The sequence below is a fragment of the Monodelphis domestica genome, chromosome 1 (assembly GCF_027887165.1).
Source record: "Monodelphis domestica isolate mMonDom1 chromosome 1, mMonDom1.pri, whole genome shotgun sequence".
Taxonomy (NCBI): domain Eukaryota; kingdom Metazoa; phylum Chordata; class Mammalia; order Didelphimorphia; family Didelphidae; genus Monodelphis; species Monodelphis domestica.
In genome coordinates this window covers 145,041,009-145,064,804 of record NC_077227.1, presented here as the reverse complement: position 1 = coordinate 145,064,804, position 23,796 = coordinate 145,041,009, and the positions used below count along the sequence as shown (strand labels likewise).

At 35.5% G+C, this 23,796-nt stretch overlaps 1 protein-coding gene across 2 annotated transcripts in view; it reads left to right on the top strand.

The window, feature by feature from the left end:
• Nucleotides 1-32: 32 nt before the first annotated feature.
• Nucleotides 33-23,796, top strand: part of TARS3 (threonyl-tRNA synthetase 3) — a 48,279-nt gene continuing 24,515 nt past the window's right edge. For both annotated transcript variants that reach the window (XR_008914041.1, XM_007479474.2), the window contains exons 1-7: nt 33-1,057; nt 6,634-6,726; nt 7,738-7,928; nt 9,735-9,858; nt 17,476-17,597; nt 21,145-21,262; nt 22,344-22,408. Coding sequence is in view for 1 of the 2 variants with exons in the window: in XM_007479474.2 (XP_007479536.1) it covers nt 779-1,057; nt 6,634-6,726; nt 7,738-7,928; nt 9,735-9,858; nt 17,476-17,597; nt 21,145-21,262; nt 22,344-22,408 (992 nt within the window). In the remaining variant the exon portion in view is untranslated. The remainder of the gene's footprint in view (nt 1,058-6,633; nt 6,727-7,737; nt 7,929-9,734; nt 9,859-17,475; nt 17,598-21,144; nt 21,263-22,343; nt 22,409-23,796) is intronic.

Genomic DNA, 23,796 nt, shown 5'->3' with positions numbered 1-23,796 from the left:
ATGAAGGATGCAGGGGGAGCCCAGGATTTGTGCTGGGGACTATTTATTATTGGGGAAGATCAGAAAGAATAAGGGCACTGGAGGCAGGCTCAGAAGAGCCTTAAATGCTAAGATGAAGCGTTGGTACTTTATTCTGTGGGAGGCCAAGGAAAGTATCTGACCATGGAGAATGGCACGACAAAAGCACTGCTTCAGTCAGATAGACCGTGTCTGAAAACCTGGATGGGAGGGAAAGAGTAGGCAGGGAAATCATTTAGGGTGGTTGCAGCCTCAGGGCCTGCCACCCCGTGGTGGCCAAGGGTATGAAAGAGAGGCATTGCCGAGGGAAGAAATCAATAGGTCTTGCGGACTTGGGTCTTGGGGTTAGGATGGTCTCTTTTTCGGAAATAGAGCTGTCAAGATAGGAAGATGGTTAGGGGAGAAAAAAGATGACTGTTTAGCGGTCATAAATACAGCATTTCAGAACTGAAAGGGACTTCGAGTCACTTAAACTGTCGTGCCTCAGTTTCCTCATCTGTAAAATAAATAGGTAGGTCAAGATGACCTCCAAGGTCGCATCCAGCCCAAATCCCGGGGTTGTAGGAAAGCTAGAGTAGCGCTAGGAGAGTGTCAGTGGTAGTGGTCGGGCCTGGCTCGATGTGCGTTGGCTGTTTCTCTGCTGAGCGGTCCCAGTCGCTGAAGGCCTGCTCTCGCCTCGCGGCCACACCCGCACCTCCCTCCCCCCACTTCCTCCCCCGGGTCTCGGGGCAGCAGCGGCGGCGGCGGCGGCGGCAGAATCATGGCTGCCGACGCGGTGGCCTCTCGTCTGGAGCGGCAGGAGCAGGATATCCGCTGGCTATCTGCGGAGATTGGGCGCCTGAAGGAGCAGCAGCAGCAGCCAGGGCCCTGGCCGCGCTGGGCGAGCAGCCCCAGCCCGGAGCTCGAGCGCCTGCGGGGCGAGAACGAGAAGCTGCGCTACCGGCTCCAGCACTTGCGGCGCAGCCTTGAAGCTGAGCTGAGCCGGGGGCCCGAGCCGTCCCGCGAGGCCTCTGGAGTCCCAGACGGAGCCCCATCCCAGGTAACGGGAAGCGGAGGCCCAGGGCGCAGGAGCGCGGGGCGGGGGTAAGGGGGCAGGGGCGCGCCTTGGCCTTGACTTGACCGACCCCGTCGGACCCCGGTCTCTAGGCAGGGCACAAACCTTTGATTCAGGGGATTCCCTGAGACTTGGCGGGGGCGGGGTGGGTGGGGGCGGGATGAGGCGCAGTAATTAAAATAATAACGCCACGAGTATTTTCCCTCTTTTCTGTAATTTCGTCCCCTTGCCCTCTCTGCGTTCCCACTTCTCTTGGGCCCAAACAGGTGCAAGTAGCTATATGACTGATTACAAGGATGAAGGCATTGAGTTCAATCCAACACAAAAGAATTGAGTGCTTATATCCTGAGCTAGCAAAGTGCTAGGCCCAGGGGATACAGAAACAAAAAGAAAACTGTCTACTCTCCTCCCTGAGCAATCCTGGTGCCCCTTTGGGTCTGATCCTTCCCAGGCCTGGAAGAAGATGTAGGCATGGAAGGGGTCACAGCATCACCAAGGAAAGGGCTTTTCCCTGGCCTGCCTTCTCTTCTCTGGGTTTTCTCTCTTCTTGACATCATCAGCTCCCATGGATCCAATTTTCATAAGTAGATGACTGTCTTCTCCACATGTCCAGCTCTCCTTTATCTCCCATGCTCTCTCATCACTGCCTGCTGTGAGCTGCTTGAGGGAAAGGTGGCTCTTTGTGTATATCTTTTCACCTGATCACAGGAAACTGGTACTAAATTAGCACTTGGTCAATTCTTAATTGATCACAAAGTTAGCATGGCCAAAAGAAAACTCATTATCTTGTCTCCCAAACTCACCATTTCCTTCACTTCCTTCTTTTTATTGAGGGTACCACTATTCTTCTAGTTACCTATGTTCATTACCTAGGAATCTTCCTCAACACTTTACTTCACTCCCTATCCACCTAACCAGTTTTAAGCCTGGTTGTTTCTATCTCCACAGCATTTTTATATCTGTCCCATTTCCAGTCATATGGTCACTACCTTATTTATTATTCAGGAACTTTTCATCTTGACTGTAGCCTCCTAACTGGTGTCTGGGCCTCCTAATCCATCCTAGAGGGCAGTGTAATTGATGTTCCTAAAATTCTTTTTTGCCAATAGCACTCTTTGCTCAAGAAGCTTTAGTGACTTTCTGTAGACTAAAAATCAAACTTCTCTCTTTGACATTTAACAGTTCTTAATTTGAATCTAGCCTCCCTTTCCAGATTGATTTGTATATATCTTACTCCTCCTCACTCCAGCCAAAGTCTGACTTGTATACCTCACTGCCTTCCCCTCCGGTAGAATGTAGGCTCATTGTCTGTGGACTTTTATTGTTCATCTTTCTGCCTCTGGCATTTAGCACCGAATTTGGGGCACCTAGTTGGTGCTCAGTAAATGCTTGTTTAATGGAATTGAAGTAGCTTACATACTACTAGGGTTATACAATTTGTACATAGATAGCCAACAATAAAGAGTTTTGAGAAGGGAGAGTGTACCAATAGATGGGGGGTGGGCAGTGAGAACTGAAGACAGGCTGCCAATATGAGCTGACCGATGAGGAAGCTAAGGATTATGAAAGGTGGGAGATGAGTGAGTACATTTCAAGTATTCAGGAGAGTCTACAAAGTCATGGAGACAGGTGTTGTGTTACATTTTGGGGAATAGCTAGGAGGCTAGTTTGTCCAGAATTTACAGTGTGTGGCAAGATAGGTGGAAGTCAGATTCAAGAAGGATTTAAATGCCTGGTTGAAGAGTTTGTTCTGTCCCAGAAGAAATGTAGGCTGACCTTATTATTCTTACCTAGGACAGAGTTTGTTTACTGTTTATGAACTTGTTTTTGAAAATAATTGATTTTCTTTGTATTCCTATGTACAGGCTGTGTACAAAATTCCTATTTTGAGCATTGAATGGATCCATAGGCTTTACCAGATTGACAAAGGAAGGAAGGAACAAGCATTTTAAGCTGCTCTCACTGTGCTAAGCACTTTACAGATATGGACTTCAAGACATAAAACCCCCTGTTCTCATGATATATGAGGTGTAAACAGATGTGTATTTCTATACTTATGTATACATACATATATATTTTTGTATGTGCATATATGTGTCAACTCCTGAAATAAATATTTTGTAAGAGTAGAGAGCACTTTTACATCTCTCTAGAGTCTGCATGGCCATCACTTAAAACTCACTTGGTTCTTGATAAAATTATATGATGAGCTAGATGTTCTCCCACATTTTTGCCAGGAGTTTCATCAATGTCCACATCCACAAATCACTTGGGTTGCTGGCAATAATGAAGAGGAGCTAAATTTGCTTCAATATAATTATTAAATATAATATAATTTAAACAATATAATTTATTCTTTCTATTTCTGGTTTCACTGGTTGCTTCATGGATATCCTCTTTTGCCCACAGACATTTCAAATTCAATGTGTCCAAAATTGAACTCACTGTTTATCTCCCTAATCCCACTACTCTGCCAAATGTCCCTTTTTTGTCATCTCTTTAGTCAACTTAGATTCATAATTTTGGAGTCATGCTTGACTTTTCCCTCTCTCATCTTCTACATTCCATCAGTTACCAAGAGCTGTCAATTCTCTGTGTCATATCTTATATCTGACACCTCTGTACTCACTGGGCCACAACCCTAATTCAGACTCTTTGTCTTACATCTGTACTATTTTCCTTGCCTATAATGCTGTCCACCTGTTTCTGGTCCTATTTGTTCTCCACACAGCTGCTAAAATATTATTTAGAGACAGGTTTGACTATGTCGCTCCTCTGCTAAAAAGCCTTTGATAGCTCCCAATTGCCTATAAAATAAGATATTATGTAGCCTGTCATTTAAGGCCATCCATAATCTAGCTCCCGTCAACCTTTCCAGCTTGATTTTACATTCTTCTCCATGATGCACTCCATGTTCCAGCCAAAGTGAATTTTTGGTGGTCTTTTGACCTCAGCATGGCATTTGAGGAAATCCCTCAAATCCCTCTTCCCTAGAGTATACTTTCTCTTCCCATCTACCTCTTAAAATCATCACCTTCCTTCAAGGCTCAGCTCAGACATGACCTTTATGAAGTCTTTGTGTTAGCATACTGCCCTCCATAGATTACTTTTATTAACTTTCTGCACATGTGTTGCATATGTTTAGTAGAATGTAAATTCCCTGTATATAGGGACTGCTTTCTCTTTGACTTTGCATCCTCAGTGCCTAGCACAGAGCCTTAGAGGTATCAGGTACTGTAATAAGTGACTATCTATGGGGCTTGTTGATAAACTGTGGGAACCTTTTCTTCATGGAATCTAATTCCTGAGTAGTAAATTGCCTATGAACCTTTGAATGCAACACACCAACTGTATTAGATATATTGGTAATGTCTTTAAGTGGAAAGATTTTCTCAGCCTCATTATTTGCCATTGTCATTGCCCTGTGCACCAGACTTTGTTTTCTTGGCCTTTCTTTCTTTATCCTTAGGTGCATTGTCTGCCTGGCCATTTCCCTTATCCTTTATCTGATCTAGCCCTTTTGCCTTCACGAATTCTTCAAACATGTTCTTAACTAGTGTCTCCAAATTGGTATCCACTACCATGATTTGTGCTGTAATTTTAGGAAGTATACATCTGTAAATGTTTTTAAGGTAGGTCACAGTTTGTATTGCAGCCATTGAAATGATGTAGATCTGTGTCAGAATTTGCCAGAGAATGGTTTCTTTTTGAAATGGTATATTGAGTATGAACATTGTAGTGTTGGTTATATATTCCACAGAATCAACAATCATATTTGTCATTGTACTATACAGGATACTGTAAATCCAATATCCTGCAATAGCTGCCAGTACTACCCCACAGATCACTTGCTTAAACATTTTTGTCTTCAGGAATTGTGAATTCAGTCAGTCTGTGTGCCAAATTGTAATAAGGGACTATTTTGAATGGTAAATGATAACTAAGATTAGTCCTGTTAATCTTCCTTTCTCCCTTCCTCCTTTCTTCCTCCATTCAACCTCCCTTCTTCCCTCCCCCTTCCTGTTGATCTTCTTTTAGTCTCTTAAATCAATTCTGGGTGAGTTTATGATGTCTCAAATAAAATACTCTTTCTCTTCTCCAAATTAAATAAGGAGTTTATTGGGAAAGATGGAAATCTAAGAAATGGAGGGAAAGAGGGTTTGGGATTTCCTAATACTAGAATTAGTCTTAGTTTGAAGGATGGTGGGATGTAGTTCAATTTGGAAAATGGCTGATAGGTCTGGAAGTTCAGTCACTATCACAACAGAGCAAATCAGAGAGAGCTGGACTTTTGTTCTTCTTTCTTCTGTCTTCCAAGCCAAAAGGCAACCTTCAGGTGTTAGTCTTCAAAAGCCAAGAGGCATCAGACCTCTTCTGTCTTCCAAGCCAAAAGGGATCACACATACCTTTCTGTCTCCCAAACCAAGAGTTCAGACTTCAGTTGGTCTCCTCCCCTTCCTCCAACTGCTTCTCCCGGTCACATTCCAAACAGAATGCTCTCCTTTGAATGACAGGTCATCAGTCCCAGCTATTCCTGTCTTGTTGCAGGCTTTCCCCATTTCTCTCTTCCACAATACTTAATAAATGTTTGTGACATTGGCTTGTTATTGAATAAAATTAGGAACAAGTACACAGGTTCCTTAAAAAGGTAGGCTTTAAAAATCTTTATTTTATGATTTATAGCACAGATTTAAATTGCAATGAGAAATGCACATGTTGAATTTCATAGTAAAATGGTTTTGTTTGTTTTTCTACCTCTACCAAACCCCTCTCAGATATAGTAGGAAAAACATCAGTTTTGTTTGCCTGAAAAATGCCAAAGTGTTTCTTTTGCATTTTTGGTGGATTGTTCAGTTGTTCTCAGTGTTCTGATGTTTTCTTTGCTGGCTACGCAGATAAAATCCCCAAACTCCATGATTCTTACTTCTTAGTCTCTGTCCGGTTGTACCTTTGGCCTGACTGAGGCCATAGGAATCACCAGCAATGATTAAGGGCTGAAGGAGTCCTCATTCCCTTTGCAGCACAGGTAAAGGCAGGGTGGAAGGAAAGGATTTTCAGATATGCTATTTATTTCGCAAACTGATTATTCTTTGGGTACTTTCTGTGTGGAGTGCCCTTCCCTTTCTATCAAGTAGTAGGGCAGCCTCTGAATATGATCATAGATGAAAAATATCCAGTGTTTATGAGGGGCAACTTTATAAACATTTTCCAGTGACATAAGTGGCTATTTTTCCAAGGATGAAAAAACTCCAAAGTCCAAAGAAATTTATGTTGATTGAACTAAAGTATATACATCAAGTTTGTGATTGAGTAAGGTTGGTTTGGGCACTCTTTCTCAGCCAGTCAGTTGAAGAGGTTCAGCATAAGTAGCAGAGATATTTCTAGAGCATGGAATTGTTGTTTGGTACCACCCCTAGGAACTATTAGTAATAATAAAGAGATAAATACCTTATATTTATGTAGGATAGTTATTGCCTTCCCTCAGGTGTCTCAATTACCTAATATTTAATCTTGTCTTTTGTCATCTGTATAAATGGTTTTTTTAACATTCTGTCTTTTAGCTTCCTTCTATCACAAACCAAAAGGATGTTCAGAGTAAAAATAAAAAGGAGAAGAAAAAAGAAAATGAAATTGTAAATGGCCTTAAGAGTGAGGTAAGCAGGTTTATTAATAAGGCTATAGTAGAAAGGGCTACCTCTGATTTTTAATATTTTGAGATAAAATTTGACTTATTCAAGTACCATGAATTAAATAATTTGTGATAATTTGGTATGTAGAACTATGCAAAATTTAGACACATTTTAAAATATATCTTAAATTCAATAAGGTATCAGTTATATCTTGCTTTAACCATCGGTAATTTTATCTGTGTAGGTACACCTTTCACTGAGGTATATCATAACCCCCCCTAACAATTAGTGATGTTTGGTTGAAAAATTAATCTGGAGGCCAGCTCTTTGTGGAATATCTTTCAGAACTTAGGCAGGTCTTTTTGAGGGCAGATATTTGGTTATTGGAGCTGTATTTGAAACTTATGTAAGCAGCTGTCTCAAATTGAAATAGTTGTTCTTCCTTTATATAATTCAGCCAATTAAATAGTATTTGTTGAGCCTTGTATGACCATTCCATGTAAGAAGCATTTATTATGTGCCTATTATTTACAACTCACTGTGCTAAATACTAAATAAACAAGGACAACATGAAGAACACTGTTCTTGGTCCCAAGAAATTACAATCTAAAGAACTAAGCCTAATAGGAACAGTATCAGATAGTATAGGGTATATTATCGAAAGTCAGAGTGCAATTTGTAAGCTTTAATGGCATAAAATTGCAGATAGACTTTTGGGGCACCTTATATATATGTTCTAACTTATATAGTACTAAGTGCTTAAAGAAAGAGATCAATGGTTGGTAATTGTCAGGGAGAGGTTTACAGAAAAGACAGAATTTTGGCTGTGCTATTTAAAGATAAATAGGATTTGTATAGGTAGAAAGGAGGTAGAGAGTTCAGGAGAAGGACAAGCAAGAGGGAAAATGCATGGAAAATGGGAAAGTTGGGGGCAGGAAAGAGTTAGGCTTGACTACAACCAAGGGTCTACCTATGGGAATAAGAAGACATAAGGTTGGCTTTGTGTTCATGTCATTGTCTTGTAATGATTTACAGTTATATAGTGGGCCAAACTTCATAGAAGATAGACTGATGCTTTATGAAACATTGAAGAGAGAGCATGACACCTTGCTTGCATATAGAGCAGCAAACGAGAGCAAATTGATCAAAATAATGCTGATTGATGGAAAAATAGTTGAAGGGGAGTCTTGGAAAACAACACCATATCAAGTGGCTGCTGGAATTAGGTAAATTGTAGTATAAAGAAGATCATGAGTATTAAGTAATTAAGCAAAAGGCTGATGATAGCATTTTGTTTCTGAGAATGCCATTTTCTTTGATTGAAAAAAATAAATCAATGGAAAATAGGTTCCTCCCTAATATGGCCTTTGAACTTACTAGGAATGCCATTTTAATTCAGAAAATGCATAACTCGGAATATAATCCCTTTTCATCTCCAATTACCCAGTTTTCTAGTCATAATTAATATAGAAGTTTATCAAAGAGAGCAGAAAAAAGATTACTCTTTCCATGACTTGTTGTATTTGAGTTTTTATAAAGTTTTTTATCTCTTTTAAAAGCAAGTAATTTTCGTGATGTATATATATGTATTCCCCTATGCACACATATGAATTTTTAGGGGTGTGGGAGGGGGATTCTAGACTAGAATTCAGTAAACCTGACTTCTGATCTCAGCTCCATCACTAATTATGTGATCATTGGCAAATCACCAAATCTCCATGCACCAGTGTACTATCTATAAAATGGGGATGATATATGCTTCCCATTTCAGATGGCTATTTCAAGGATTAAACAGGAAAGTGTATGTGAAAACATTTAGAAAAGTATGAAATACTATACATTTAGGAGGTAGTTTGGCACAGAAGGAGTCAGAACTAGATTCAAATCCAACTTTTATGTATTTAATCTATTTGACTTTGGGAGTAACCTTCTGAATCTCCCCAGACCTTAATCTCCTCACTATAAAAGTAGGAGACTTGGATTAGACATCCTCTGATATTCCTTCCTGCATTAGAGCTATGATTCTATAAAATAAAAAGCATTATTATGGAATTTAAGGTGAGTAGATATATGTGTGTGTATATTTCTATCTACCTTATCTTTCTACATATTTGAGTCTTTTTCAGTGAGTAATAATAATCACTTTAACTCTTCTGAAAAATAGACACATTAATTGATTAATATTGTACAAATAATTTTTAAACGTTTGAATAATGATTATATATGATGAATTGTCATGCACATAAAGTATAAGTTAAAAAAAAGATTTCAACATTTTCCATCTTCAAAATCTCTTTGAAAAAATGTTATTATGTTAACACTTATTCTTAATTATTTCATATCCTGTATCCCTCAGGTATAACAACATAAAGGTTATTTTGTGAGTATGTCTAACTTTAAAAGTAATCAAATTGATTTTTAAAAATAAACACACAGGATCTTATTCAGTCAATGAATGGTATCCTTCAGAATAGTCACATTGGGATGCTATTTACTTTTTCCAAGGTTGTTAACATTGCTCTAAATGTTTTTGAAATTCTTCTTTTGGAAAATCAGGAAAAAATGATTCCATTATTTTTTAGTCATGCTTGATTTGATTTTTTAAAAGCCAAAAACAGTATTACCTAGGCTGATTATCTACTACTCAGACTTGGTTCAAAATGACTTTTGACCATTCTCCAAAATCCTTTTTACCTTAAAAAGGCAAAAATATACCATCTTTGAGATATACAAAAGAATTTGGTAGGCCCAAAAGAGGAATTCCAAATATTTTCTAATGACAGACAATACTGAGAGAGATAACCTGGAGAGAGAACAATTTGAAGGGGACAAGACCAATTTGAATGTATGTCTATGTGTGAACTGACATATTTGTTTAAATAGTCATTTTACTTTTACATATATACATATATATTTATGCACATGTATATTTGCAGCATGTACTTTTATAATGTCATTTGTTTTAATTTTGTTACAGATAACACTGTCTAGTAGAGTATAATTAATTTCAAAAATTATTTTTTTTTCATTAGTCAAGGACTGGCTGATAACACAGTAATAGCCAAAGTAAATGATGAATTATGGGATTTGGATCGCCCATTGGAAGAAGATTCTACATTAGAATTACTTAGGTTTGATAATGAGGAAGCTCAGGCAGTAAGTATGTTTTAAGACCTGATTTCTAAATTTCACTTAAATTAAATTCACTATTATATAAAAAGCAATTCATTGAAATCTAGAGAGAAATGTGTTTTTGTGTGTCACAAAAAATAGATACAGATTTATATGAGTCTCATATTAACTTAGAAAATAACAAATTAACATATTGTATATTGTGGTGGGTTTTTTTTTTTTGGTTAATCATTTCCCAATTACCTTTTAATTTGGTTCAGCCACAGCCCTTCAGGAGTTTTATGAACTATGTGTTTGGCACCTCTTCTCTGAGAGCTAAAATTTGTAATGGATGTTCAATATAGGCACAGACTTCTTTTATGTAAGTGGATGGTTTTGCAGAATTCTACATAAAGCGATTTTTATGTAACTTGCCTGCTTATGTGGGACATGGAGAGCCTTTGGAGGGAAGAGGCTGGCACATGGTTCAGGGACACATTGGACTGGGAACAGAAGCAAGAGCACTCAGGCCAGGGACAGATACATATTGATGAGAATGGATAAATGGAAGACATACATTCCAGACTATCGAGATAAAAGTTTTATCCCTTGCACTGGAGATCTTATGCCAAGCCCTCCATCGGACAGTATTGCAGATGGGCTTTTTATACGCTCCATTCTTCTGCTTTCACTTTGACAAGTTTTTTTCTTTTTTTTGGCTGGGGACAGGGGGAGGCCACAAAGCCATGGGCCTAGCAGCAGCAGTGAAGGAGAGCACAGTACTTGTACATTACTGTTAACATAGATACTTCTTTGGAATGCAAATATCTTTCATAATTCTTTATGTAAACATGAGTTTTCATAATTTACATAAAGTGGGAACTTACTGCATACTGAACAAATAAATATGTATAATTTAATAAATTTTAGGAGGCAGGATATTCTAGACTTGTAATCAAGAAGACCTAGGATCAAATCCTATCATAGAAATTGAGTAGCTATATGACCCATGTTATCATTTAACCTTTCTATTCTTCAGGCTTCATCTATAAAATGTTAGAGGGGATGAGATTGGAGTGGATAGCCTTTAAGGTCTCTTCCATCTCTAAATCTTTGGCACAATGAACTATGATAATATAATGTCATATACAACATAAGTTATCAAAATTGCTCAATTCATTATAACATTTATATAAAGAATTTATTTGTTTACATATAGTGAATTTATATTATTTAGATAATGAATTATAGTTCATTATAATCATATATCCAGAGGAATACAGAATACTAAAGTATAAAAATATTGCTAGTTAGAAATAAAATTTTTTAACAGAAAAGAAAAATAATTATATCGCATGTTTTATCTTATATAATTGAATGTACATATGATTACTTAAAAAAATAAAAACTAAAATATTCCTTGATATTTTTTCTGGTTAAATGCTGGAATAGAAAAGTCAAAGCAGTTACTATGCATTTATGTAGATTTATTTATTGTAACATTATAACTAGGTTTATAGTTTCAACTCTAAGGATTTTATGGATTTTATGTAGTCTTCAAAACCTTCAATCAGGATATGTAATGGTAAATGCCATCAATCACATAGTCTAAATTATAAGGTTAATGCCTTATTTGAAAATCAGATTACAAAATTTCACATACATTTTAAAAATGAAAATTATAATTAATATATTTTAATTATTAAAGATATTTAAAATTATATTTGAAATTTTAATTAAAAATTTAAAGTTTAATTTGGCATCTGTATCATGAATTCTTAGTAGTTATCAGATTATTTCAGTAATGATCTTTTCACCAGACTTTGATTAGGATCCTCTTTGATATATCTCTAATACTTCTTCGAGTCAGAATTCTTTAGGGGCTTGTCAATGAATCTTCTACTTTAGTGAAGTTTGGTATCAAAAGTCTGTGAATCTACATACAACTGCCATCTATATATACTTTATATTAAATGTCATTCAGCTATCAAAATTAAAATTGTGCAGTTACTATTTGTAAAGTTAAGCATGAAGTTCTGTTCATTCAGAGTTCCTGGCTCTTCCCTACTCTCTCCCCCCAAAGATAACTCCTCCCTTAACTTCTGTGTATCAGAAACAGAAAGAAAAATAGAATGCACTTTGTAAGGTATCTATAATGAATATAAGATACTTATGCTGTCAAGCATAGTACCTTATGCCTAGCTGACTCTTAGTAAATATTTAGTTACTGGATAAACAAATTAATCAATCATTTATGTTAAAGTTGAAGCAAATTTCCACTTTATTTTCAAGGAACTAAACATCTTTCCTCAAATCAATTTTTAATATAAATTGCTAGTAAGTGTTATTTGAAATAACTCTACTAATTTCCTCATTAGCTCTTTTACTCACAACTTTATAAACTGCCTTTGAGATAAACTCTCTCAGAAAGTGTTTTTAAAAGGCTTGCATTTTTCTTTTTTTAAATATTTTTTCTATATCCCTTTTTACAAAACTCTTTTAATTACATAACATTTTTATTAAAATTAATTGGTTAATACATTTTTTTCAAAAAGACACTTTCCAACAGATGTCCCTCGAAACAATCCTTCCTACAAAGCACATTTCTCAAAAAAATTAATCAATTATTAGTATAAAGGAGGTAAGAATCCTTTAACATTGGCAGAATGATACTAATATTAACTATTTCATTTGACCATAGTTTTATTACTTCCAAATTGACTTTATTTATGCTGTCATTGTGCATTAAAACTTTTCTAATTTCTCTGAAATCTTTATATTTATCATTCTTTATGGAACAGTAGTATTTTCTGATACTCATAATTTAACATTTAAATTTAATTTAAATTAGATGTAATAAATATAATTTATTCAGCCATTCTCCAATTGGTGGATCTATATTTTGTTTCTATCTTCTTGTTATCACAAATAATGCCACCATGAATATTTCTGTAAATTAAGCATCTTTTCTTGCTGACAATAACTATTTTGGCAATATAATCCCAAGTAATTCCACTTCATTCCAGTAAGTGAAATTTCTGTGAAGGAATTGATAAATTTTTTTGCATAACTTTATCCTTCCCAATAGGGATAAGCCAGCTTCACCAGTATAAAATTGGCAATACTATTTCCCCCACAGTTTATCCATCAATAAATTTTTTTATCTTTTGTCATGCATTACTACCTTAATAACTATAAGATAATATGAGACCTAAGGCTTGTGTTAGCTTAGAATTCTCTGATCATTAGTGATCTTGAGCATTTTTAAGAAGGTTATTGATTTTTAAAAAATTCTTTTGAAATTGTTCATGTCATTTGACTAAATTTTGGTGAATGACTTTAATTTTATGTTATTTGTGTCAATTTCCTATAGGATTTGGATATTGGACTTTTATCCAAGACATAAAATGGAAATTTCCTTTCATTGATTTATTTTCTTTTGATTTTATCTGATTTTATTTGTACAAAGGTTTTTTAAGTTTATGTCACAGTGATTATATATTTTGATTTTTGTGATCTCTTCTGTATAGTTGGAAATTTTTGAACCCCTAAAACTACATTACCCAAAAATTCCTTTCTGTATTACCTATAATCCTTTTCCCTTTTTCCTGTGACTCCAGTTATTGTTTTAGAAGTTCTATAGCTCCACCCTCTTCCTGTCTTCTTTCCAGAGTGGGATGGGTGGTTTAAGTAGTTTTTTTTTTAACTTTAGTTATTATTAATAAAACCTTTAAAATATACTTTAGCTATTGTATATTAATTTTAAAATCCACACCTCTCTTATAACTAGTCATTATTCTGCCCATGTGGATCATCATAAAATATAGATTTCCATCAAAAATTTATGTGACTTTTTATATTTAGATAATTTATCCATTTTAAATTTAATGACAAATTTTAAAAGGTTTTATGATTATGTCTAAATTTAGAATTTTGTTTATTTGTTTTGCTAAAAATTTAGATAAATGAAATATCATTATAGAGAACCAACTAGGTCTTATTATAATGTTTAGAAATGTGAGAGATATAAAATAGAAACCTTGGAAAAAAGTTCTTCATTCTTCTTTCAAGCATTTTTTTCCTCCCAAAAAGCTGTTGAACCTTTTTTGTAGACTGATCAGTTCCTGCTTAATTTTCCCTTGTGGAACAAGGATTAAATTGAGATCCATTTAATTCCAGAGCTTTTCATAGATGCTTATTTACATCTTATACTTTCCCCCCTTCTTATGAACATAATGTCTCTTTGATTATGTTAACAGAGCATTTTTGTTCTTGGGTGTGTTTATAGTATTCCCATGACTCACCGCCAGCAAAACATGACTTTAAATGCCAGTCAATAAATGAACATTTGTGGAATGCCCATTGATGACGACATTGTACCCGCATCCTATGTTTTAAGGAAAGCCATTATACAAAATCCAAATGTGCAGAACTATTTAACTAAGGCTTTATTAGTTACCCTATTAAAGCATTCCTTATTTTAGAAAATTAATTTCAAGATTTGTTTAAAAAACAAATTTATTATAAAAAATTCCTTTAGAGGAACTTAATTGACTAATCTCAGAGGGCATCTAGCATGAAGAGTGAAATATACCTACAATTAGCTCTCTACTGTAGATGGAAGATTCAGCACCTTCCCTAATTTTGTATTTTAAAGAGGAAATAGAGGAATATACTTCCACGTAGCCTGTTCTATTTTGGGGCAGCTGTAATTGTTAGCAGTTATCTCCATAGACTGAGCTAAACTTTACCTCCCTATAACTTCCACTTTATGACCTGAGACCAAGTAGAATTAAGCCCACTTCCTCTTCTATATGATATTCCTTCAAGACTACTATTATGTCCTGCCTTAGTCTTCTTTTCTACAGGCTAAACATTTCTTGGTTCATTCAGCTATTTCTTACCAGTTATGCTTGTGTTGATATCTTTTTCAACATATCATTATTGTTTAGTTGTTTTCAGTCATATCTGGGGGTGTATGGGGTGCTCAGGGAGGGGTAATATCTCTGGTATGGAGGGCTTGTCGTGCCCTCCTAGGGCAGCTCTCCAGCCTCTGACCCCCACCTGACACCCAGCTCTCACTTGTGGCTCCTAGTAGCTGCTAGCATGCGGCAGCGGCCACACCCCGGGCAACAGCTTCAACAGGCCATCCAAACCTTGTGAGGGTAGCCATCGGGTTGTGGACCCCTGGTGAACTAGGGCTTTGCTCACCCAGCATGTGAAGACTGCTTCGGTGGAACAGAGGGAAGAAACCAATAAGAAGGTTCAATGGCTGAGATGGCGATGCAGCAAAGCACAGTGGAGTGCTCAGGGCGTGTTGGAGCACAAAAGACAACACGGCCATTCAATGCAGCTGAGGAAGTCTTCAGATGTAACAACTCTTCATGCCACTGGACCCAGGCTTCCAACACCCAGAGAGTGGGACTGTCTCTATCGACTTTTCCACTTAAATCTTCATGCACAAGTGTCTGTGCACAAAAACACACAAAGACAGTAGTCATCCTTGGTTACCGAGAGACTACTACTACTACTACTACTACTACTACTACTACTACTACTACTACTACTACTACTACTAGTCATATCTGACTCTTCATGACTCCTTTTGGGGTTTTCTTGGCAAAGATACTTGAGGGGCTTTCCATTGCCTTTTTACTTATGAAGAACCAAAGCAAACAGGGTTAAGTGACTTGCCCAGTGTCACATAGCCAATAAATGCCTAAGGCAAGATTTGAACTCATGAAGATGAATGTTCCTGACATTTATTAGCTATGTAACCTTGGGCAATAAAATGTATATTATTTGTGTGTATTACATAAATTATAATATATGTGTCATGTTTCTCACAAATGGCATTGCCAGAACTGTCTAAGAATTTTGATGGTTAATGTTGTTGAACTGATTTGAACTTTCTGGTAATATCCCAAGGGTTTACAAGTTTAACTGTGCTGCACAGCTGTGATCTCATGCCCAAGAAAACATAAACACTTCCCATTTGGAGATGTAAAAATATGTGCCTCTAAAAATAAGAGAGGATAGTGTTGTACATCATGTGTTTCAGGTTTTGTAAAGTTTTCCCAACAATAATATATGGACTCTCCCTATTCATTTATAATGTTAATAGTTGTGTAATTGGTTCCTAAATTTACTATATGCATGCATATATATGTAAATATATGACATTATTATAATTTATGCAACACACAAATAATATACATGTATTTTAATGTTCCATATAACCAAAATTATGAGTCAAAATTTATACTTAAAAAAACTATTAGACTCCTCCTACGCCTCAGTTTCTTATAAAGTTCTTCGGTTCTTCTATGTTCTGTGAGAATTGTTGGGGATTTTATCTATACTTGACTCTGTACTAATTAATTAATTTGCTTATAAAACAAACCAATCAATTGGCAGGTGTTTAGTAAGTGCTTCTTATGTGACAGACATAGCACTAGGTGTTGGGAATAAGAAGGCAAAATGAATTACTTCTGCATTACATTCTCTCAGGTTGACCTCATGTACATATTGAAATTTATATAAAATTAGCACAAGGTAATTTAGGGGGATGAAAAATTGGCATCAAGGGCATCAGGAAAGGCCTCCATAGAAGGGGGCAATTGAGATGAACTTTTGAAGGAAGCTAAAGATTCTTAGAAACAAAGGCAAAGAGGAACAAACATTTATTAAATGAAAATTTCTGGGGAAAATACAAGGATAAATAAGATATGATCCCAGGGACATCTAGGTAGCACAGTTAGAGAGCTAGGCCTAAAGATGGGGGGTCCTGGGTTCAAATGTGACCTCAGACACTTCCTAGCTATGTGACCCTAGCTAAATCACTTAATCCCCATTGCCTACCCCTTACTGCTCTTCTGCCTTAAAATTGATATCTACGAAAAAAGATATGGTTTTAAAAAAAATAAAAAAGAGAGATGGTCCCTGTAAGAGTATCATTTACTGATTGAGAATGACTCCCTGGCTATTGGATACATAGCCTTACATAGTAGAACCCGTCTTGGAACCAGGAACACTTGGATTTCAAGCCCTACTTCTAAAACAACACTGATTGCTTAATGTAGGCTAATACTAGGTATCTAGGCAACTCTCAAGGCTGGGAGAAGAGTGTTAGCCTGCATTAATACAGAATTTCCTCACAAGAAAGTTTTTTATATTATTGAAATCACAGCTTCAGGTCTTAATCCGATTCCATAGGAAGAGCAACTCAGCCATAAGTGCTAGACGGCAGACATCAAGGGGGCTGAGTACCAGAGAGGATACAGAAGGGCTTCTTTTCCCCATGTATAGGAGCAGAAGTCTGAATTCTTGTTCTCTTCTGCAACAGAACATTATTACTGAAAGGCAACTGATTTTTTTTATTGAACCTTTATTAAGGCCCATTATGGATACCATGTCAGCATTTTATCTGTGTTTATTCTTCTGCCATATTTAAGACCCTGATTCTAGCCTACTATTGGAAGAGCATTACTAAGTAATTTTTGGATCTCTATGGGGTTTTGGGGAAGATTATATGAGATAAGATGTATGTAAAATGCTTCATAGACCTTAAATATTATATTTGCTATATGCTATATAAATGTTATCTATTTTTATTAATGGATTTTTTTAACGATATGGATACTTTATTTATATGGTCCATAGGTATACTGGCATTCTAGTGCTCATATTCTTGGAGAAGCAATGGAAAGTTATTATGGAGGCTGCTTGTGTTATGGCCCACCTATTGAAAATGGATTTTATTTTGACATGTTCATTGAAGACAGGTAATATTTGATTAATTTAGTGTTTACTGTGAGTATACTGAATATCAGTATTCTGATGAATGTAGGAATATTTTTTTCATCATTTTTGGAGGATATTCATTTTAGTTAAAGAAACATTAAACATTTACCATGTGCAAATCACTGTGCTAGATAATTGGGCAAGATGAGTTTAATGTAAAGATATCTTTAAGAGGCATAGAGTTTGGTAGGGAGTCAAGATACACACACACACACACACACACATGCAAAAACTATATTACAAGATACTATATAAATGCATTCAAGATGTAGAAATAGAGTGCTTTGTGAAAGCCAAGGAGAGAAAGGCTATTAGCAACAGCATAGCCAAATGCTAGATCCATAGAAAGTGCTTAAGAAATACTTGTGAATGAAGGAATTTGGGGTGGGTGGAAGTCAATGAAAAATTCTCAAGAAAGCAGCATTTGTGATATGCTGTAAAATGAATAGAAATGCAACTAAGAGCGGGAGAAACAGTGTACATTGTTGTGGTGCTAGGGAGCTGTCTATAGAGGGGACCTTAAGTAGTGCATTTGGATTGAAGTAGGAAATATATAGAAGGACAATATTATGAGGTAAGGCTTGGAAGATTGGGTTATTAAGATGCCAGTGGAACATCAAGGTTGAGATAACAAAAGGAACTGGAGATGTAGGACTAAAACTTGGGAAAGGGGTTGGGCCTGAATATGTAGTCAGTTAACAAGCATTTACTAAGTGCTTCTGTGCCAGGCACAATGCTAAGTGCTACTAATAAACATGCAAGCAGAAAGAAAAACAGTCCCTGCACTCAAGGAGCTCACATTCTTTTTTCTTTTTAAAAAATATTTTATTTTCCAAATTACATATAATAATTTTCCACATATGGTTTTTTGAAGTTATCCAAATTATTTTCTTCCCTTCCTTCTCTCCCCCTTCCTGGAGGTAGTAAGCAATTTTATATGGGTTATACATGTATTATCATGCAAACCATATTTCCATATTGTTCATTACTGTAAGAGAATACTCATAGAAAACCAAAATCCCAAGATAAAAATGCAAATAAACTAAAGTGAAAATAGCATATTTTGCTCTGCATTCTGACAAGGAGCTCACATTTGAATGGAAGAAGACAACACATAAAAGACAGATGAAAAATTGAAGGAGGTGGGGAGGAGAAGCCTAGCACAATGCTTGAGCAATATAGTTTAATAAATGCTTATTGGCCAATTCACTTACCCCCAGTCCCCTACTCCTTACACTCTTCTGCCTTGATGCCAATACTTAGTATTTATTCTAAGACAGAAGGAAAGGGTTTATTGATTGACTTACTGAGAAGGTACCCATGTTTGGAAACATGGTAAAGAAAGTTTGTGGAGATGAGTCAGAGGTGCAGTCTGAAGAGTAATAAGTTGTCTTTGACTTGTGCCTCCTTAAAATGAAAGTTTTGGAAGGAACTGACCAGTCAGAAGGAGAGACTGCAGGGATGGGCAGTATTTCCAGTGTGAGTTTTCTAGGGATGAACTCTCAAGGTGAAGAGGTTTCTGAGGCAAGTCCAAAGAAATGATGGCTGTGCTTTGGAGTGAATGAAAAGGGTAGAAAGAAAAGAGGGCTAAGAACAGACCGCCCTAAGGGATGAGAAGGATACAGGATCATTAAACATGAAGAGAGATCTAGGACACTGGGGAAGCATAGGGTCTTTGGAAACCAAGAAATAAAAGGGTATCACGAGTCAGATGTTAGTCAAGTTTCAAAAGCTATAGAGAGGCCAAGGAACATTCGATTCTATTAAAAAGCCATTAACTCACTTCTAAGAAAAGTTTCATTGGAATAGAGGTGGCATGGGAACAAAGGGGAAGATGAGGCAACTTTTTCAATTCCTTTCCAAAGAATTATGAACAAAAATTGCAATAGATGGACATAGCTGATTAGAGCAGTTATAGTTGAAACCAACATTATAGGCTTAATTCTAAGTTTTTGGCCCATTAACACAGTTCAATCTTGTTCCATCCTCATGCAGCACTATTTTTGGTCAACTATCTTATACAAGGGTTATGTCTGGAGGGTAGTGAGTAAGATGCTGTGCATTAGCTTAAATCTATTGCCAGTGCTGGAAAAACAACTCAGTGCTCAATGCCATGTTAGATATAGTGGGTCTTTGATAAAGTTATCTTTGGCTTACTCTTAGATTAATTAAAGAATTCTGAATTCTGGTTTTAAATTTGGGATGCCAATTTGAATTTTAAAGAGTAATTTAGTGCTATAACTATTTTAGGTCAATTTTTGATGGAGAGTTATGCTGTGTTCTTAAAACCATATGTATAATAAAAAGAAATGATGAAAATTTAGCCTAAGTACAATGAAGCATGTGTGTTTATAAACATGAACACACATTTTCTTCAGAACCTACTATGTACTGTGCTTGGCACTGTGCAAAATAAAAAGAAAGCCAATTCTTGGTTACTGACCTTAAGAAGGAAACTAATCACTCATCATCAAGACTCCTTTAGAGAGCATCAAATATCATAATTTGACAAGATAGGCAGACTATTGAAGGGGAAAAACAGGTAGAGAACACAAATCAACACCTAATTTAGTTAGGCAGTAATTCAGGAAAGGGAAAGATAAATATAGTCTAGAGGAATTGGTGAAGACTTCAAAGAACTTCATTTAAATAAAAATTGAGAAGGGCCTGAAAAGATGATTTAGATAGACAGGTTTAAGACCAGAATGGAAACCTTCCAGAAAGTGGAAATTACGAGAACCAAAACAGAAATTAGTACATTTATGGGTATTTTAAGGTTAATAATGATTTCAGTTTCAATTTACTTTTAATATAAGATTTACATTGATTATCCTATCTTTTATATTTTCAGTTTGGCAAATGTTGCCTTAATTATAATAGAAATATTTTATTCAAGTATTAGGATCACAGGTTTAGAATTATAAGGGTAGAATCAAAAAATTATTTCAGGGGGCAGCTAGGTGGCTCAGTATGAGAACCAGGCCTAGAGATGGGAGGTCTTAGGTTCAAATTTGACCTCAGAGACTTCCTAGCTGTATGACCCTGGGCAATTTACTTAACCCCCATTGCCTAGCCCTTACAGCTCTTCTGCCTTAGAACCAATACACAGTATTGATTCTAAGACGGAAGATAAGGGTTTAAAAAAATTATTTCACTTTTCACCTCACTTATCAAAAATACTAAATAAAAAGTGTCTATAATTTGACTTTGAAGTGAGAAATTTTAACGGTTTAGCCAATAGAGCATTTGGATATGTCAAGACAGCAGTGTTCCCTTGAATAAAAAATTATAGCTACAAGGAAAAAAAAAACTTTTGCTAGCAGAATAATTTGGTGCTCTCATCAATTATTTCTGGGATATAGACAAATGTCATAGAATCTTTTTTTTTTCCATTTGTGAAAAAGAAATGTCTACTTTTCATACATAAATTTTTAAGGATAAAACCACTAAATTTTTGTGCTTACAAAATATAACAGAGTAATCTTCTTAAAGTTAACTTTAACAAAAAAAATACTATTTTCTCTTTAGAGGAGTATCCAGTACAGAATTTCCAACATTAGAGAACATGTGTAAAACTATCATGAAAGAGAAGCAACGTTTTGAAAGATTAGAAATCAAAAAAGAAATCCTTTTGGAAATGTTTAAGGTAATTTATTGAAACACTCTTAATATATAAAAGCTTTCAATTCATGTATTTAAAAATAATGTAAATTCTTTAGCAATTATTACAAAAAACCTCCCAGTTTCTTTAATATCTGAATTTTTTTTCAGATTATTTGACAGTGAGTGGATGAATAGAATTTTTAACTCCAGCATGTATTTCCTGAAATAATTAAGAAAGGAATGTCTATCCTTGACACCAGTATAGCTTTATAGAGCTATTGGTGGAAAGAAAGTTGTTGAAAGTGTTAAACTTCCAATGTAAAATTAAATAAATTAAATCCTTTGGACTAAAGGATCACATATTCTTCCCTGAATGATACTTAGCTTTTATTTCTGTTAGAGAGACAGGGTAGGTAGAAGCAAGTGAATAATTTACTGTTTTTTTTAACTTAATTTTGTAAGGACATTTTCTTTATTCAACTATTTTTAATAACTAAATATGTAATCTCAGTTTTTACTATTTTTTTCCCTTGGGTTTCTCATTGTTTTTCTTTTAAAATATAAGATAGGCATAAGCCTGCAATTCCTGTCCTTTGCCTATGTCTATGTGTTCTTATGACCTCTTTGTTTATATTGATAAGTTTCATTTTAAAAATTATATATTAGAAAAAGCAAAAATATATTCCAGATGCTGTACAAAGAGTGAGGAATTTGTTCATTTGGGTTATAAAATGGTTTCAGTATTTTGCTTATTAATGCATATGTTATGGCTGCTTTAAGGAACACAGTCCAATAAAATCTCAATACAGGAGAAGAATTTGTCAAATATTTCTCTTCATATTTGTAGATATGAAGTCAAAATGACACTGAGAAATTAGTCCTTTCATAGCTATACCCACTAAGTAGATATTTATTATAAAATACTTCATGCCATGCAGAAATGAAGGGAGAATATACAAAATAAACATTTTGCCATTAGTTTTTTGGTGTTCCTCTGTGTTAGGTAAATTAATAATAAAGTTTTACCCTGTGACCTTTTTTCTTCAATAAATTTAATATATTTTCCTGATTCTAAGTATTTTTATTTAGTTTATATGTTAATAATATGCATATTTCCTTTGTAGTATAATAAATTTAAATGCCGCATCCTGAATGAGAAGGTTGATACTCCAACTACCACAGTGTACAGGTAAAGGGCATGTGATTAACAAATAGCTCATTACTAAATTCTCTATTATTAGGAAGCTATAGAAAAATGTCCCTCTTATTAAGGCATTATTTTGTACTGTTAAATTACTATCATTTTTTAAGGACACACTTAAAAAAAACCCTGGCTTATGTACTTAAAATGGATGAATGAAGAAAAAATATGTATAGCTTTAAATAATACTATACTAGTATGCATACCTAGGTAAGGCCTCAAAAATGTCAGTTAGTGAGGAGTCTTTCTATCCTCTTCTCTCCTTTATCAGGTAAAACTGGAAAGCCTTCTTTTTTTCTAGTTGTTGAAATTGACTGCCTCTTTCCTGGTAGCTGAAGTTGTGTTCTTTAGGTGAGCTAGAATTTTTTACACTTAAGAAAAATAAATGTAGCTGTAATATGAAAAGGTTGCATAATATGCTCTCTAAGGTTCCTTCTAGCCTAAAGTTCTGTGAAGTAGGAGCAGACGCTACTAGTAGACACTACTGCTTTCACTCTGTCTGCCACACTTATAAAGAGAAGCTGCAGAAACTTTTGCTGGCAGTGTTCTTTCTCATTGCTTTTTTCTGCCCAATACTGTACATTTACCTTATTGCCCAGAATTAAAAGTGCCAGCCTTTTGAATAATGGAGCTGATGTACACTTCACATACCTGGGTCAACCAATGATTCATTCACTATTTGGTAAGGACCTATCTCCACTTCCTAGCCAGTGGTACAATACGTGACTAGGCAAGCTGACAATCTGCAAGCTTTTCCTATGGAAGTCAATTCTTTCTATCTTCCCAGCCTTCCTTCTGCCTTTGGTGATAGCTTTGATCTTCACCTTGAAGCTATAAAATCTGTTTTGTAATTTCCCTCCCATTCCATCATTTTTCACAGGAAAGGGCTTTGCAGTGCCATGGATATGGTGATATTACTAGAAACAGCTTGAACCTTACAAACCGTGAAACTGTTTGGAATTGTCAGTATACATATTTTCTTTATATTATTTTTAAAATTCACTGATTTTAACACACTGGGTCTTTCTACTCCACTTTGTTTCCTCTCTAAATATTTAAACTTCAGTAAGCCTCTATATTTGGAAATTTTGTTTTTAGAAATTGGTGAAAATATAGACATTCAATATATAGGAGAACAGATCATCTCTATTCACAAAATATAAAAAATCAAATCTCGTGCATGTTGGAACCCACTTTGTTCAAGGATTGACTTCCTAGCACAAATAAGTTTTGATGCTGGTGTTCTCTGTGCTCTAATAATTTAATGAATTTCCATGTGTAAATTACTATTTGGTCATATTTCAGTAAGCTGGAGGGCAGTAAACTTAAAGAACTTCATTAACTTTTATGCAAAACAGTAAAATTCGAAGTTCATT